This window comes from Cherax quadricarinatus, chromosome 94 (genome assembly GCF_038502225.1).
Source record: "Cherax quadricarinatus isolate ZL_2023a chromosome 94, ASM3850222v1, whole genome shotgun sequence".
Lineage (NCBI taxonomy): Eukaryota > Metazoa > Arthropoda > Malacostraca > Decapoda > Parastacidae > Cherax > Cherax quadricarinatus.
In genome coordinates, this window is record NC_091385.1 from 4,771,113 (window position 1) to 4,789,093 (window position 17,981).

The 17,981-nt window shown below is 38.8% G+C and overlaps 1 protein-coding gene across 1 annotated transcript in view; it reads left to right on the top strand.

Annotated features, from left to right (window-relative positions):
- The window catches only part of LOC128700875 (ribonuclease H2 subunit B), a 37,285-nt gene extending 19,836 nt beyond the window's left edge, over positions 1–17,449 (top strand). Inside the window, exons 5-7 of the mRNA XM_053794338.2 lie at positions 5,322–5,486; positions 10,099–10,304; positions 12,732–17,449. Coding sequence (XP_053650313.1) covers positions 5,322–5,486; positions 10,099–10,304; positions 12,732–12,821 — 461 coding nt within the window. The 3' untranslated portion in view covers positions 12,822–17,449. The remainder of the gene's footprint in view (positions 1–5,321; positions 5,487–10,098; positions 10,305–12,731) is intronic.
- Positions 17,450–17,981: the final 532 nt, after the last annotated feature.

The window sequence follows — 17,981 nt, forward strand, 5'->3', positions numbered from 1 at the left end:
TTCTCCAGGCACTGTATGACCTCAGTGGGTTTAGTGTTTTCCAATATACAGTGGTACCTTGACTTATGAGTGCCCCAGCTGTGGAGTTTTCCGAGTTACGAGTTGTCACTCAGTCAATTTCTTGCTTTGAGTTGCGAGCCAAAATCTGAGTTAGGAGTGAGGTTCAGATGTGCTGCCACTTGCAGGAGAGAGGAAATATAAAAAATCTTGATAATAACCAATGTGTAACATCATCAAATGTCACTTTACGGGAGACACTGCACTGGCAGTGGAGTGACAGACAGGCAGACAGACATGTTTATGCGTAACAGTGAAAAATAAAGCCAAGGCAGTGCACGATCATCAAATGTCACTACACGAGTGTCACTCCACTGGCAGTGGAGTGACACTCATCTTACACCATGCTTCAGGGAGTCTCATATACTCCAACATTTCTAAAACATTGCTGGGACCTGGCAAAAAAGGCAAAAATCATTTCTTATTTATAAGTACATTTTTCTTACTTTAAAAACCCGTAACAAAAAATTTGGTTTTTTTTTTTTTTTTGGGGGGGGGGGGGCTGGAACCGATTAATGGCATTTCAGTTAACTTCAATGAAGAAAATTGACTTGCTATATGAGCAAATTGAGTTACGAGTTGGGTCATGGAACGAATTAAACTCATAAGTCAGGGTACCACTGTATAGGAGGGTCCCGCTTATACAGCAGGTTAGGTTCTGGGCTACTGCTTTAAGGCAAAAATTGCTGTCAATTGCAACAGCCTTTTTTACTTTTAAATCCATATACATATAAGCCTGATAACATGCTTACACTATCATGTATTAGGTGAGCAATAGAGCTAGGCCTAAAAAAATCATATACAGTACACACTTCTATTTTTTTTTTTAACAAATCGGCCGTCTCCCACCTAAGTACAGTGGTCCAAAAAAAAGAAACTTTCATCATTCAACACTAACCATCATTCACACATAATCACTGTCTTTGCAGAGGTACCCAGATATGATAGTTTAGATGTCACTCCAGACAGTGAGGCATTGTACTTCCCACCATTACTTACCTTAAAATATTTTCGTCCTTAGCTTATAGTGAGTGGTGAATATATTTATTGTAGGAAGTCTGAATAAATAAAGAATGGGTGTACAGTAGGGCCCTGGTATCCACAGGTCTGGTATCCATGGTTTCAATTATCTATAGTTTACCATAGCCTGAAAATAACGCTTAATTTTGCTTAGAAATGGCCTCAGAGTGCAAAAGTAGTAATGGTGGATGTTCTTCAAGACCTAAGAGAAGCTGTGAAATGCTTCTCATCAATGGAAAAGTGATAATTCTCTACTTTTTGTAATTTATCAATTAACCCTTTGAGTCACAAGCCCCAATCCTAAAGTGTCTCCTGGTGTCGCAAAATATTCGAAAAAAAAAATTATTTTTTCTTATGAAAATGTTAAGATTATTTTTTCTGATTGTTTTAGTCCAAAAAAATTTTTTTGCCATCAGTACTTACCAAGATATAGAGGCGTGAAGTTTGCAGAAAATGAGCCGCGAATGGCAACAGCGGCGACTGCCGCTCACCCGGTAAACTTTGCTTTACTTTTATTCGAAGGTTTCTTGTTTTTTTTTTTTTTTCACTATTTTATTTTTTCACATAACTTTTGTGGCCTGTGAGACCAAAGTATGGTGCAATGTTCATATATACACTCATTGAATGTAACACAGTTATAGCAAAAACACTAGTACTGTATCATCATAATGTTTACAAAACTTGTTTACACAAACAATATAAAAAATTGTTTATTACAATTGTTCTATAATATATATACAGATATACAGTCACTGGACACTTTTCTAGAACTGCTGCAGCTTGTGGAATTCTTTGAAACATGGGTATAAGCACAGTGGTGTTTTACACTCCTCACACATAAAACGAGTGTCTGCGTTTTTGTGGGCGTTTTGTGGTATGTCCACAGACAAAACACCTCTTCTGAGCATTTTTCTTGAGAGCAGTAGCAGGCAGTGGTATGGGGAAGTGATCACCAGGCCTCAGACGAGAGGGCATGTGTTGATAATTTCGTGGGCGCTGGTCTATTGCAAGTGTTGTTCCTTGGTACTTGAATATTATTTGTCTGATGACTGACAAACAAAATTCACCATATTTGGGTTTGTTGTTGGTTTTCAACTTATACATATTATAAACATTCAACATGGAAATGTCAAGAAGATAGAAAAAGAGTTTTATGTAGCACTTATAACTCTTGTGAACACAATCAGCAAACCCAATCTGCATGTCACATTTGTCCACTAAGTGCATATTGAGGTTGTAATTCATCACAGCTGCAGGTTTTATAATGGGTTCATTGGTCTCTATTCTGCTTGCCAGTGTCTACCATTTTGTGTCGGTGAACTGATGTCAACAGTGTGACATCACGTTTGTCATGCCACCGAAATGCCATGATGTCATTGGCAGCAAACACCTGAACATCACCTCTACAAGTGCCAGTGTCAAACCTAGGCATATGCTTATGATTTCCACGCACTGTGCCACACACATCTGTCATGTTCACTCGCAAGAAATCACTGACTAAAGGGCTTGTGTACCAGTTGTCAGTATATAAAATATACCCCTTACCAAGATATGGTTCCATCGTTGTTCTAACCACATTACCAGAGATACCTAGTAACTTCCTGGTATCTTGCAATGTTTTACTGCCAGTGTACACAATTATATCCAAAACCAGACCACTTTTGCAATCACACAGTACAAATAACTTTATACCAAAGCTTTTCCTCTTGCTTGGTATGTACTGCTTCAATGAGAGTCTTCCTTTGAACAAAATCAAAGACTCATCAATAACAAGCTTCCTGAAGGGATAAAAATACATACAGCACTTTTGTTTCAGGTACATAAATACATTTCTGATCTTATATAACCTGTTGCTTCTGTCAGGCCTTGTTTTGTCTGAAAAGTGTAGCATACGTAACAATAGCACAAATCCGTTCGCTGGTATAATGTCACTGAAAGCTGGGGTTGAAATCAGGCGGTCTGTCGACCAGTACATGTATATGTGTGCGCGTGCGCGATTGTGTGGGTGTATGACCCACTTAATATTTGTATTTATAACTCATTACAGTTGTGACCAGGTGTGGACATATCAGTGGCTCATTACTTAGTAATTTGTTCATGACTGTAACCATGTATAGGAATGAGGCTGATTCATTACCTTTGTAACTTGCCATGATTGTGACCAGATCTACCTGGAGTCCAGTCCCTGGACCCATTATGTACCTCTGTAATCTTTTGACTACTGCCCACAGGATGGGTATGGGGTGCATAATAAACATATTAAACTAACTAAACTAACTGTCGACCAGTATGTGTTAACACTGTGCTTATACACATGTGACATAAGCATTATTGTGGTAAAGAACAGATACATCTCTGCCGCAGTTGTGTCCTTCCACTGGTGTAGGCGTGATCTTGGTGAAAGAATTGTGTTTGCCATGGTGTGCTCAAAGTATGTATTGCTTTCCCTGACAATAATGTCCATCAGGGGTTCATCAAAGAACAACTGACAGCATTCCAGTTCAGTGGCATTGTTTCTAAGTGTACATGATGGCCGTATTCCACTTTGTATTTCATCAAAGTCATGGGGACTGGGAACAAACTCGTCACCTTGCTGCCAATCTCAGATGCGGTCAGCTGGTGGGTTATGGATATTGAAATGTGGTTGTGGTTATGCAGGTTGTGGTTGTGGATGTTGTGGGAGTGTGGGGTTGGGTGAGGCTGGTTGTGGTTGTGCAGAGTCAGCAGCAGTAGTAGTAGCATGGCCTGCTGCTGGTGCCACATGACTCATGCCACCATCACTATCAGCACCACCACCTGCTGCCTCACTCACATCATTCATACCCATCGTAACAATATTGTCATCTTCACTATCAGTTCGTGGTGTAGGGCCACGGGATGTGCTCCGAGATTTACTCCTTCTCCTTGGAACAGCATATGACACACTACCAGACCGCATGCTACGTTGTATATACTGCTGCTTCACTGGGGAATATTCACCCTTACTGTCGCAACTAGAACTGCTTTCAATAGCTTTAAAATCACTATCACTATCACTTTCACTGTTCACATCTGAGTCTTGTACTTGGGCAAATAGTTTCCTCTTTCGTCCTGGTACAGGTGAACATGAACGAGCCGGCCCAGCACCAGAGGTGGAAGGTCGTGGGTCATCTGGGCTTTCATCACTAATTATGTTATCCTGGGCACTGTTTTCGGTCACACCCGCTTGAAAACCATGGAATTTACTTTCACTGACACTTCCATCGCTGTTAGAGCTATCACTTGGGAACAAAAGACCTACAATCCGCCGAGGAGTGAGATACTTCTTACCACGAGGCATGGTGAAAACGGACTACCAAGATGGCGTTCCCACAATGCACCACTGAGTCCCAGATTTTTTTTCACAGGGTGCACACCCACCACTCAGACCCATTCTCTCTCATGTAGGCCTACCAGCCCTCTCCCGCTTGATTTGAAGCCACTAGAATTTATGCGTATAGATACATCAAACACGGTGGCTCGTAAGACGTATACTATATACAACCGAAACAGTCAAGGGGTTAAACTTTATAATAGGTTTGTATAGGACTTATATAGGGTTCTCTACTATACATGTATGTGGTTTCGGTATCCACAGCAGGTTCTTGGAGTGTATCCTGCAGATATGGGGGTCCTACTGTAATCGAAAACTGCTCTATTAGTGAAACACTGTAAAGTGAAGCGCTGTAAAGCAGGACCCTCCTGTAATAAAAAATAATAATTGATAATGTCATTACTGGATTTTGTTTTTAGTTCTCTCAAAAATACATTTTCCTATACACAGTTTTACTGTATTCTTTCCTCTGTAAGTCATGTATGTCATAAAAGGTGACTAAAATGCTGGAAACGAAAGACTGGAAACCTGTATAAATTACTAAATGTAAAAAGAAGAAAACCTGTATGAGGTTTTCTTTTTTTTCGTCACCCTTCATTGGTGGGAGATGACTGGTAATGTTGAAAAAGAAAATATTGTATGAATGGACAGTATTTGTGAGTTAATTGTTCCAGCCACAGTATTGTAAATTTTATTCTTCATATAATGAGGATTTTTTTTACCATATTGGCTGTTTCCCATCAAGGTTGGGTGACCCAAAGAAGTAAACAAATTCACCATCACTCATTCAATAGAATTTTAATAATGAACAATGCTGTTTTATATAATATTCAAAGTTAAAAGCAGTCCATAATTGTTCTTACTTTCATAAATTTACTTTCTTTGGTTACAGGAAATGCTGAGCTTGGAGTGTGGAAATACAGTGAAAATAAAACTTTGTCTTGGCTAGAGAAGCGGGTTAAGCAACTTTCGAAGTTATTGCAGGAGAAGAAAGTTCCAACATCTAATGCCCAAAGCTTCACTTTTGTTCGCACAATGGATTCACAACAAACACAAGGCAAGGAATGTTCTTTACTGAAATACAGGCAGCACTGTATGGCCCTTATGGGTTTAGCACTCACTTATGATTATAATAATAATTCACTGAAATATATAATTCACAGATGGGCTTTCTTTCAAAAGGTGATCATAGTGTGAGTCCTCCAAGATATAATACTGAGGGGAGTGTATCTCAGTGTTTACACCAAGAGGTGTGTATCCCTGTGAATATTCACCGAGTGATTTCCGAGATGGGATCAAATGCATAAGTAAAACACAAATGTAGCATTAAGACATTTATTATGTAAATGTTTCATATCCTGGGTATGACAGTGCTGACAAACTTTATTTACTTTTATCTCCATGGGAAGTGGAAAAGAATCTTTCCTTTCTAAGCTGTGCTTGTCATAAGAAGCAACTAAAATGCTGGGAGCAGGGGCTAGTAACCCTTTCTCCTGTGTAAATTACTAAGTGTAAAAAGATGAACTTTATAGTTTTCTTCTTTTTTGGATCACCCTGCCACTGGGGGGCTTTTTCAGTCTAGTACAGATCTCGTACAAAAAATATGCAGGGAAAGGAAGTTGGGTGAGCTAGGTAGGGTTAGATTTGGTGATGTCAGGTGCTAGAGCATGCTTCACCCTGTGTAATATGTGGCAGGGCAGAATAAGCTTGGCGAGTATTGGTGGATGTTAAAATTAACTGAGTTTTGTGCTGTTGTGTCAGAAGACATGATCAAGGAAGCCTCAAAATGGGCATTTCTTCAGATTGTTCTTCATAACCAACTTGACATCTATGTCTCATCTAGTGCCTTTGTGAATGCCTGTGTATTAAACACGCTTTATTCAAGATATCTCTACTGATTCAAGCACCAGGCAGTCTCGCCAACATATACCTTTTCACATTTACATAGGATAATTTCACCTTCTACAGAACCAACACTTCTGGAGATGTGATGCCTTTGAAGTACGGTAGTAGTAGTAGTAGTGTGGGACATTGATGGTCAATATTCCTCTACATGTGGAGCTTCTGGTGTCCATCCAGACCCTCAGCACTAGTCTTAGTGCACGAATATATGGATTCTCATCCCTTACAGCCATTGTTTTCCTGGGCCTTAAATTAAAAACTTTACAGATTGCTGGTGTGATGCTTTTCTAGCACTGTCCTATATGCACTAAGTTCTGATGTTACCTTCTTTGTTATCAGCATACTGCTTAGTCTTTGATTCCCAATTTTCTAAAATTTTATTAAAAATTGGTCATTAATTGTGTGGTACTTGCTTTCATAGATGTATTGCAGAACATTGATGAACACTGTCTCTCCACGTGTGTGTGTGTGTGTGCGTGTACAGGTGTCCATCCAGACCCTTGTTGTTAGAGATATACTATATGTGGATTGGTTCTTTTACCCAATCTCTCTGGATCTCAGTTTGGAAGGCATGCAGTTTTATATTATATGATATACAATAATGAGCAAGGGGCTAGTAATCCCTTCCCCTGTAGATATTACTAAATTTAAAAGAAGAAACTCGTTTTTCCTTTTGGGCCGCCCTGCTTCAGTGGGATACTGCCGGTTTGTTGAAAGAAGAAAGATATACAATACCGACAAGCTGATGAATAAGACAATTGCAACACTTAGTTATCTTTATTACTGAAGTGTTTCACCTGCATAGCAGGCATATCAGTAAAATACAGAGGTAATTATAATACTGAAGATAGTAGATGTGGAGAGGCAATTTTACTAACTGTTTTTCATGACCTACTTCCACTAATGGGACCTGTGATGCCATCACCTTACTTCTGCTTTCAGTATATAAGTCTGGCCTGATGCCTCTGCTGTAGGCTAAAAGACTGACCATCTTCTGTCAAAGCTGGGGGACTGATTGCCTCAAAATTATTTCTTCAGTTCTACATTCTTCAGTATTGTACTGATTATGCCTGTTGTGCAGGCAAAAAGTTTTGGCATTAAAATTACCTGGGTTTTGCACGTGTGTTTTATGCATGCAGTGTCCTTGGGCAGTGACCTCCAAACTCTGAAGTAGAGTATGTTTCCAGTTTTGATGTTACCCGCTTTCATTGTCTCCGTGCTGCACTTCAAGGTCTGTGACTCCCATGTTTTACTTCTGTTGATAACTGTTGGTGTTTTTTTCCCATCATACTTTGTTATCCATGTTTTGTGGTATATTGATGGTTGCTTCCCCCAGCATTGTGGAGGTTAAGGTGTTCATCAGTTGAGTTCAGGTGAGGTTTACACTGTCCCTTTAGGCATCCTACCCAGTCTGACCTGGGACTCTAAATAAAGAATGGATAAACATAATAACTGTGCTAACATAAGGTTTTAGTCGTAGGTAAGTTATAGCCCATACTGTAGCATAATATAAAAAAAAAAAACAGAGGGAATAGCATACCCAGATGACTGTTCAGAGCCACCAAGTGTAGACCAGATGATTCTTTAAACACTGACATTATACTAATGTCAGGATGTTCACAGTGATTACAAGATATTGCTAGTGCTGCTCCACCTGTTCTTTGTTTACTGGCATATATACGTATATAGTGTTCAGGATTTTTATGGTTAGCAAGGATTTGCTCAGGACTTGTACAAAAGCAAGTCACAGATAGTTAGGTGCATTGCACTTAGAGTATCCACCATAAAGATTTCAGATACATGTGGTAGGATTTGTGATAATTCATTAAATCAAATCACAGAATATAAAGTTTTGAAGTAGGAAATGGCTTTATGTGAAACGTTCCGCGGACCTGTATCTGCCGCCTTTCTTTGCCATCTGAGAGCCTGAGCATTGTCTGATGTTGGCATCAGAGGTAGCACTAGTTTACCTGGGCATGGGAAAGGTACACTGTTTATTTAAATTTTGCAAAAGAAAACTTTTTTGCATTAATATATTATCCTTACAATGGACTAAAATTAAATTGTAATTAACAACTGTCAGTGAATAAACAGAAGGGTGGACAGACTGCAGTTCAAGCCCCTTGTCCACCCTTCTGTTTACTTTTTTTTTTTCTTCAACAAGTCAGCCGTCTCCCATCGAGGCAGGGTGACACAAAAAGAAAGAAAATCCCCAAAAAGAAAATACTTTCATCATCATTCAACACTTTGACCTCACTCATACATAATCACTGTTTTTGCAGAGGCTCCCAGATACAACAGTTTAGTAGCATATATAAAGAAATATACCATATTCCTCCAAACTGCCAATATCCTAAACCCCTCCTTTAAAGTGCAGGCATTGTACTTCCCATTTCCAGTACTCAAGTCTGGCTATATAAAAATAACCAGTTTCCCTGAATCCCTTCACTAAATATTACCCTGTTCACACTCCAACAGCTCGTCAGGTCCCAAAAACCATGCATCTCCATTCACTCGTATCTAACACACTCACGCACGCTTGCTGGAAGTCCAACCCCCTCGCCCACAAAACTTCCTTTACCCTCTCCCTCCAACCTTTTCGAGGACGACCCATACCCTGCCTTCCTTCCCCTATAAATTTATATGCTCTCTATGTCATTCTACTTTGATCCATTTCCTCTAAATGACCAAACCACCTCTGACTAATCTTTCATTAACTCCACACCATCTCCTAATTTCCACACACCGAATTTTCTGCATAATATTTATACCACACATTGCCCTTAGACAGGACATCTCCACTGCCTCCAACCGCCTCCTCGCTGCAGCATTTACAACCCAAGCTTCACACCTATATAGGAGAATTGGTACCACTATACTTTCATACATTCCCTTCTTTGCCTCCATAGATAACATTTTTTGCCTCCACATATACCTCAACACACCACTTGCCTTTTTTCCTTCATCAATTCTATGGTTAACCTCATCCTTTATAAACCCATCTGCTGACACATCAACTCCCAAATATCTGAAAACATTCACTTCTCCCATACTCCCTCTCTCCAATGTGATATCCAGTTTTTCTTTATCTAAATCATTTGATACCCTCATCACCTTACTCTTATCTATGTTCACTTTCAACTGTCTACCTTTACACACACTCCCAAACTCGTCCACTAACCTTTGCAACTTTTCTTTAGAATCTCCCATAAGCACAGTATCATCAGCAAAAAGTAACTGTGTCAACTCTCATTTTGTATTTGATTCCCCATAATATAATCCCACCCCTTTCCCCAACAGCTTAGCATTTACTTCTTTTACAACCCCATCTATAAATACGTATATTAAACAACCATGGTGACATTACACATCCCTGTCTAAGACCTACTTTTACTGGGAAGTATTCTCCCTCTCTTCTACACACCCTAACCTGAGCCTCACTATCCTCATAAAAACTCTTTACAGCATTTACTTATAATGTTGAAATATCATGTATTTTATAAAATTGAAATTACAAATATAATAAAATGAGTGCTAGGCATTTAACATAATGTGTTAGAGGGGAAAATCTGAGACGCATTTAACATTTATTTTGAACATTTATTAGCAAAACTGTTAAGAGCCATTGCAGAGGGTCTTCGAATTTTCACCATCAGTAAACTGCAAAATTTAAATCAGTATCTTGAATTTGTAATGAGAAAGCGAAGTTTGTCCTGTCCATCTAGGAAGTGCAAGGATTTGTTTCAATAGTATTCTTTACTTCTCAGAGGCATATCTGGTGTTGGCATATGGTATAATATCTGAGTACCTCTCTGAGGACCTTAGTAAGGCCCTCCACAAACACTTACAGCTACCTGAAGCTAAAAGCAAGCAGAAGCCTCTGGTGTCAGTAGAAAATCAACCTCCAGTCAAGAAGCAGAAGGTAGAAGGTCCAGTAGAAGATTACACAAAGACTGCTGTCCCGGAAAATAAGGTACACTTATAAGCAGTTACTTAGTTGTTTGATTATGCAAATACAAATTCATTAAAACTTAACATTTTAGAGAGTAGTTAAGACTAAGAAAAGGATTTTCATATTGGAGTACATTCTTCACTAGTATATTGGAATATGTACCTCACTAGTACATTGGAATATGTACTTCACTAGTACAAAGGAATATGTACCTCACTAGCACAATGGAATATGTACTTCACTAGTACAGTGGAATATGTACTTCACTAGTACACTGGAATATGTACTTCACTAGTATAATGGCATATACACGTCGGTAGTATGTATAGTGGAGTAGGTGCCTCGCTAATACATTAGTATGTATATACATGCATCATACATGAATGTCATAAGTTGGTGGTGTATTGTGTTTATTTGAGATATAGTGACCTCATCTAATGCTCACTGGGTGATCTGGAAGAAGAATTGTACATGGCCTATAAAAAATGCAATAGTACTATATTGTACCCTGGTATAATATTGTTGATGTTCTATCCTGTCCAAAGAGTTCTTAGCTTTTTAACTGTGCACAACGTAAATTTCTACAGGAGAACCAAAATTTATCTGACGCATGCAAACACAATTTTTGTGCGTGCCTACATATTTGCCATGTGCCACCATTTTAGGCCTCGTCTCAATTGTTTTCATTGCCCACCACCACCTTATGCTTAGGAAAATGTTGCCACACAATGCATCATTGTTAGTGCTGCATCAGTAGCACATGTACACAAGAGAATTTTGTTGCTAGGAGGCACCTGTACAGCAAATAGGGTATGGCAACGACAGGAAGATCCTTTATCTGTTTCGATTTACAGTGGACCCCCGACTTAGGATATTATTTCGTTCCAGAAGGCTGTTCAGGTGCCGTTACCGAACGAATTTGCTCCCATTAGGAATATTGTAAATTATATTAGTCCATTTCAGACCTCCAAAAATACACTTACAAAAGCACTTACAAAAATACACTTACATAATTGTTCGAGTTGGGAGCCAATTGTAAGTCGGGGGTCCACTGTACTGTATTACTGTTTAACAATACTATTGGTGGAATTTAGCCAAGCTGTCTGATAACAAATGGGATGTTATATTGATGTTATTGGGTTATCCTAGGTTAAATCTACAAGTGTGCTGTTTATGTGCCTGTGACACCTGTGTGCCCTAAAGACCCATGAAAAAATATTTGTATACTGTGTATAGTACACAAAACCTAAATAATAACTTATGCTAATTAACTAGATTATTTCCAGTTATTTTTTTTATGTGACATTTGTGAAGATTATTGTGGGTAGGACAAACAGTTATTACCAGTACACATTGGTTAGTACAGTTGTTTCAATGAAGTCTTGGATTTGACAGTGGAAAGACACTACTGCTGTAAAGTTGTACCTTTGCTGCTGTAGAGATGCACCTTTATTGCTATAGAGATGCACCTGTGCTGCTGTAGAGATGCACCTTTGCTGCTGTAGAGATATACCTTTCCTTTGCTGCTGTAAAGATGTACCTTACCTTTGCCCTTAAAACAGTATATTCCCATTTTTTAAGCACTGGAACACATTTCAACATGCGTAATATTATAAGAAACTGTGTACATAGACAATTGGCAGAAACTGACATTTGGAAATAAAGATGCTGGTAGCAGAATTTCTTTTAAGACTTTGTAAAGGAATAAGCGGATAAGCTGCCTCGTAAGGCAAGCAAGCACCCCAAGGAATGAAAATGGAAAATCAAGTACGGGTGAGATCACATATAAGCGAGGTCACCGATACCTGACAAGGTTTTTTTTTTTTCTGCTCTCAAACTTTTTTTTCAAATTTGCCACACACAAGTGAGCTAAAAATTCAAAATCTCGCACAGTGAAGGGGTTAAAAAAAGCCATTAGGTGTTGGATTGAGGTTGTGAAGGTCAAGGACTGTCGTATTCTTTTTCCTCCTGTTTGGCAGTGCAGTGGGAGATTAAATACTTAGTTTACAATTTTGAAATGCTCAGACCCATGGAGGAGGAAGGCAGGGAAAAGAGGATTCTTTGATGCTGGTGGAGGGCTCTTGATCCATGGAGTTAATGCTTCCTTCTTCCTTGGATTAAACCTGATTACCTCCCATTCTCCATGTACTGTATAACCCTTTAATTATTATTTTATTAACACATCAGCCATTTCCCACCAAGGCAGGGTGACCCGGAAAAAAAAGAAACAGTTTCGTCGTCACCCACTCCATCACTGTCTTGCCGATACTGCGTTTTTTTTTTTATCTTGATGCCGGTGAAAGTCTTTGTATCTAGTGAACCAGATTCATCCTCCACTTCCTCATATCTGAACTGATTACCTTTCATTTCCCAGGTGCTGTTGATCCCTGTGGGTTTGGCACTTCCCCATAAATATGATCACAAATACTAATCTTTTTTTTTTTCCAGGTGAAGAGTCCACAGACAGCTAAAGCTAAGGCTTTAGCAAAGTCTGCATCAGGATCTAAAAGCATTACTTCGTTTTTTACTAGAAAGTGAGTTTGCAAGCAGCTACTGTCCAAAACATTTAATAATTATTATTAAACCAGTGAATTGTTATATTTTGTTTGCACAAGGTGTTTATTTTACATATTTTTGGGTAATTGTTCTTGTTCTTCTGCATGTACTGCTGAACACAAGACACATTTTACCATCTTCATCCCCTCACCTTATCTGCTCATCTTGTTCTCTCCTTCATCACCTACTTTTCGTACTTCAGCACCATTTCTTAACCTGATTCATCTAGTTTTGGTGACTTATTGACTCTCAGACAACTTATTTCATTTTTTCATGAAGGGCTGTACCTGTAGGGGTCATTCAGTGTAAGGAGTGTATTAATGTTGGTAGAATTATCAACAATATGTTAGGTAAAAGGACACAAGTGCAACTAACGTGACATTTTATTGTACTGGCTTGACAAAGCTCCTGGAGAGCGAAACGTTGCCACAATAAAATGTCATATTAGTTGCACTTGTGTCCTTTTATCTAACAGTGTAAGGAGTGGTGGAGGATAGACCCTTTGTCTGTTAATCTGGTTTCTACCTTTTATGACTCAGATATGTACTTTATTATTCATACCTTTATGCTTAGTTTTTACCTCCTATATTTAATACCCTACTACTATTGAAATTTACTTGGCTTTCCTTGCATTCAGGTTTTCTTTGCTTCTTGTGAATTTCCAGTTAAACAATGGCATATTTCTGTTGGTAATTCTGTGTGGAATATACATTTATTGTGCTCAGTCAGTACAGGTCACAAAATGCATTTAAGATTCGTATTATGCCAAATTAACCCTTTCACTGTAATTTTTTTTTTTTTTTTTTTCAACAAGTCGGCCGTCTCCTACCGAGGCAGGGTGACCCAAAAAAGAAAGAAAATCCCCAAAAAGAAAATACTTTCATCATCATTCAACACTTTCACCACACTCACACATAATCACTGTTTTTGCAGAGGTGCTCAGGACACAACAGTTTAGAAGCATATACGTATAAAGATACACAGCATATCCCTCCAAACTGCCAATATCCCGAACCCCTCCTTTAAAGTGCAAGCATTGTACTTCCCATTTCCAGGACTCAAGTCCGACTATATGAAAATAACCGGTTTCCCTGAATCCCTTCACTAAATATTACCCTGCTCACACTCCAACAGATCGTCAGGTCCCAAGTACCATTCGTCTCCATTCACTCCTATCTAACACGCTCACGCACGCTTGCTAGAAGTCCAAGCCCCTTGCCCACAAAACCTCCTTTACCCCCCTCTCTCCAACCCTTTCGAGGACGACCCCTACCCCGCCTTCCTTCCTCTATAGATTTATATGCTTTCCATGTCATTCTACTTTGATCCATTCTCTCTAAATGACCAAACCACCTCAACAACCCCTCTACTGCCCTCTGACTAATACTTTTATTAACTCTACACCTTTTCCTAATTTCCACACTCCGAATTTTCTGCATAATATTTACACCACACATTGCCCTTAAACAGGACATAACTGCCTCCAACCGTCTCCTCGCTGCTGCATTTACCACCCAAGCTTCACACCCATATAAGAGTGTTCGTACTACTATACTTTCATACATTCCCTTCTTTGCCTCCATACATAACGTTTTTTGACTCCACATATACCTCAATGCACCACTCACCTTTTTTCCCTCATCAGTTCTATGATTAACCTCATCCTTCATAAATCCATCCGCCGACACGTCAACTCCCAAGTATCTGAAAACATTCACTTCTTCCATACTCCTCCTCCCCAATTTGATATCCAATTTTTCTTTATCTAAATCATTTGATACCCTCATCACCTTACTCTTTTCTATGTTCACTTTCAACTTTCTACCTTTACATTTTTATATTATATTATCACAATGGCCGATTCCCACCAAGGCAGGGTGGCCCAAAAAAGAAAAACTTTCACCATCATTCACTCCATCACTGTCTTGCCAGAAGGGTGCTTTACACTACAGTTTTTAAACTGCAACATTAACACCCCTCCTTCAGAGTGCAGGCACTGTACTTCCCATCTCCAGGACTCAAGTCCGGCCTGCCGGTTTCCCTGAACCCCTTCATAAATGTTACTTTGCTCACACTCCAACAGCACGTCAAGTATTAAAAACCATTTGTCTCCATTCACTCCTATCAAACACGCTCACGCATCCCTCATCAATTCTTTAGAATCTCCCATAAGCACAGTATCATCAGCAAAAAGTAACTGTGTCAATTCCCATTTTGAATTTGATTACCCAAAATTTAATCCCACCCCTCTCCCGAACACCCTAGCATTTACTTCCTTTACAACCCCATCTATAAATATATTAAACAACCATGGTGACATTACACATCCCTGTCTAAGACCTACTTTTACCGGGAAGTAGTCTCCCTCTCTTCTACACACCCTAACCTGAGCCTCACTATCCTCATAAAAACTCTTTACAGCATTTAATAACTTACCACCTATTCCATATACTTGCAACATCTGCCACATTGCTCCTCTATCCACTCTATCATATGCCTTTTCTAAATCCATAAATGCAATAAAAACTTCCCTACCTTTATTTAAATACTGTTCACATATATGCTTTTTCGGGCCACCCTGCCTTGGTGGGAATCGGCCAGTGTGATAATAAAAAAAAAAAATATATGCTTCAATGTAAACACTTGATCTACACATCCCCTACCCACTCTGAAACCTCCTTGCTCATCTGCAATCCTGCATTCTGTCTTACCTCTAATTCTTTCAATTATAACCCTACCGTACACTTTTCCTGGTATACTCAGTAAACTTATTCCTCTATAATTTTTGCAGTCTCTTTTGTCCCCTTTCCCTTTATATAAAGGGACTATACATGCTCTCTGCCAATCCCTAGGTACCTTCCCCTCTTTCATACATTTATTAAACAAAAGTACCAACCACTCCAACACTATATCCCCCCCTGCTTTTAACATTTCTGTCATGATCCCATCAGTTCCAGCTGCTTTACCCCCTTTCATTCTACGTAATGCCTCACGTACCTCCCCCACACTTACATTCTGCTCTTTTTCACTCCTAAAAGATGGTATACCTCCCTGACCAGTGCATGAAATTACTGCCTGTAATAACCCTCGAAATTAAAAGTTGTCATTTTAAAAACAAGTATTGTATCTTCTAAAATGGTAGAGAATCCTTTTCTAACATTAAGTGGTCGAGGAGCAACTGGATTTCACCCTAATGAAGCCAGATATGTGCCAAGTACAGTGCTCCAACCAACCCACTTATTATCTATTTCATTACTATGCTTTCCTTACTGTTGAGCACAAGAAGCTGCCCAGAAATCAGTAATTTGGCAAATTTTGCACAAAATTCAACTTGTTCCAATTTAAAAATAGTGCAAAAGAAATACTGTAGGCATTTCAGCTACTAGATTATTTTTTTTTTTTTTTCAACAAGTCGGCCGTCTCCCACCGAGGCAGGGTGACCCAAAAAAGAAAGAAAATCCCCAAAAAGAAAATACTTTCATCATCATTCAACACTTTCACCTCACTCACAAATTATCACTGTTTTTGCAGAGGTGCTCAGAATACAACAGTTTAGAAGCATACACATATAAAGATACACAACATATCCCTCCAAACTGCCAATATTATTATGATCAATATGTATTATTATGATCAAAAAGAAGCGCTAAACCTACTAGGGTCATACAGCGCTTCTCCAGCCACTAGAGCAGCCTATCATCTGTTCATTAATCACATTCCCAGATCTCTCCTACATAACACTTGTCCTCTATTTTGAATCCATCATCACACAAAAAATAAAGATTTTACCCTATTTCTCGGCTAATAAAATATAACCAAGAATGCTTACCATACTTTTGGCTATCCCAATAATTGAAGCAGACCTAGGAGAAACCAATAAAACATACCGGGGGAATGGGATTGGGGAGTGTTTACCCTTCCTGGGGAAAATTTCCAAAAAGTAAATATTTCTGCCACTTTGAGGCTTATTTCAGGTTCGTTCTGGTCTGAAACTGATCATTAGTAGGTCTTCTGGTCTATCAGTTGGTACCAAGAAACAGCCAATAAAACCATGCAACCCACCCAGGAAAATGCTTCAAGTTGATTGTTTAAAGAAAACAATATCAGACATTAGCTGTTCCTCTCATGCTTTGCATAGGGTAGGATTTTTTTTTATACTATACACAACCACCACACAGACCCATCCTCTTATGTCTAGGCCAAAATTTACTGATCAGAGCAAATTTAAGGGCACTGTGATTATGAAGTAGATCTACTTAAGTGACACTGAACTCCATGATATATATGACTGATGGTGTAAGGGTTAATTTTGTTCATTGTTTTATTTGTCAGGAAACAGGAAGTGTATTTCCTGACATAGGTCTTTATCATACTGTACAGATGATCTGTAATTTATATTGTGTTGATAGCCAGCTTGAGCTTAGCACAGCTGTCATGGGTCTGGAATGCACCTACTGTGTACTGCAGTTTGACATATTAAAACAAGTCATTAATTCATAGTACTGATATTTTTGTTAAGCTTTTCAACCTTACTAATTTTTCTAGATTAAAAGACAAGATTCCCCTAATTACCTTATCAATAAAAGTGTTGATCAACCATGATGAAATTGCAATTGTTTTTTATTATAACCAATATCTCTGGTAACCATTTTCTCAATTTTAGGAATACTGATTAAAATTCAATACTTTTTTTTTTTTCTTCTTCTGTTGGAGTGTGAGCAGGGTAATATTTAGTGAAGGGATTCAGGGAAACCGGTTATTTTCATATAGTCGGACTTGAGTCCTGGAAATGGGAAGTACAATGCCTGCACTTTAAAGGAGGGGTTTGGGATATTGGCAGTTTGGAGGGATATGTTGTGTATCTTTATATGTTTATGCTTCTAGACTGTTGTATTCTGAGCACCTCTGCAAAAACAGTGATAATGTGCGAGTGTGGTGAAAGTGTTGAATGATGATGAAAGTATTTTCTTTTTGGGGATTTTCTTTCTTTTTTGGGTCACCCTGCCTCGGTGGGAGACGGCCGACTTGTTGAAAAAAAAAAAAAAAAAAAAAAAACTTTTTTTTTTACTGGTAAGGTGACAGGATTGGGAAAATTGGTGCTACTGAGGGTGGAGAGAAGCACAGGAATAAGGTCACCAGGTT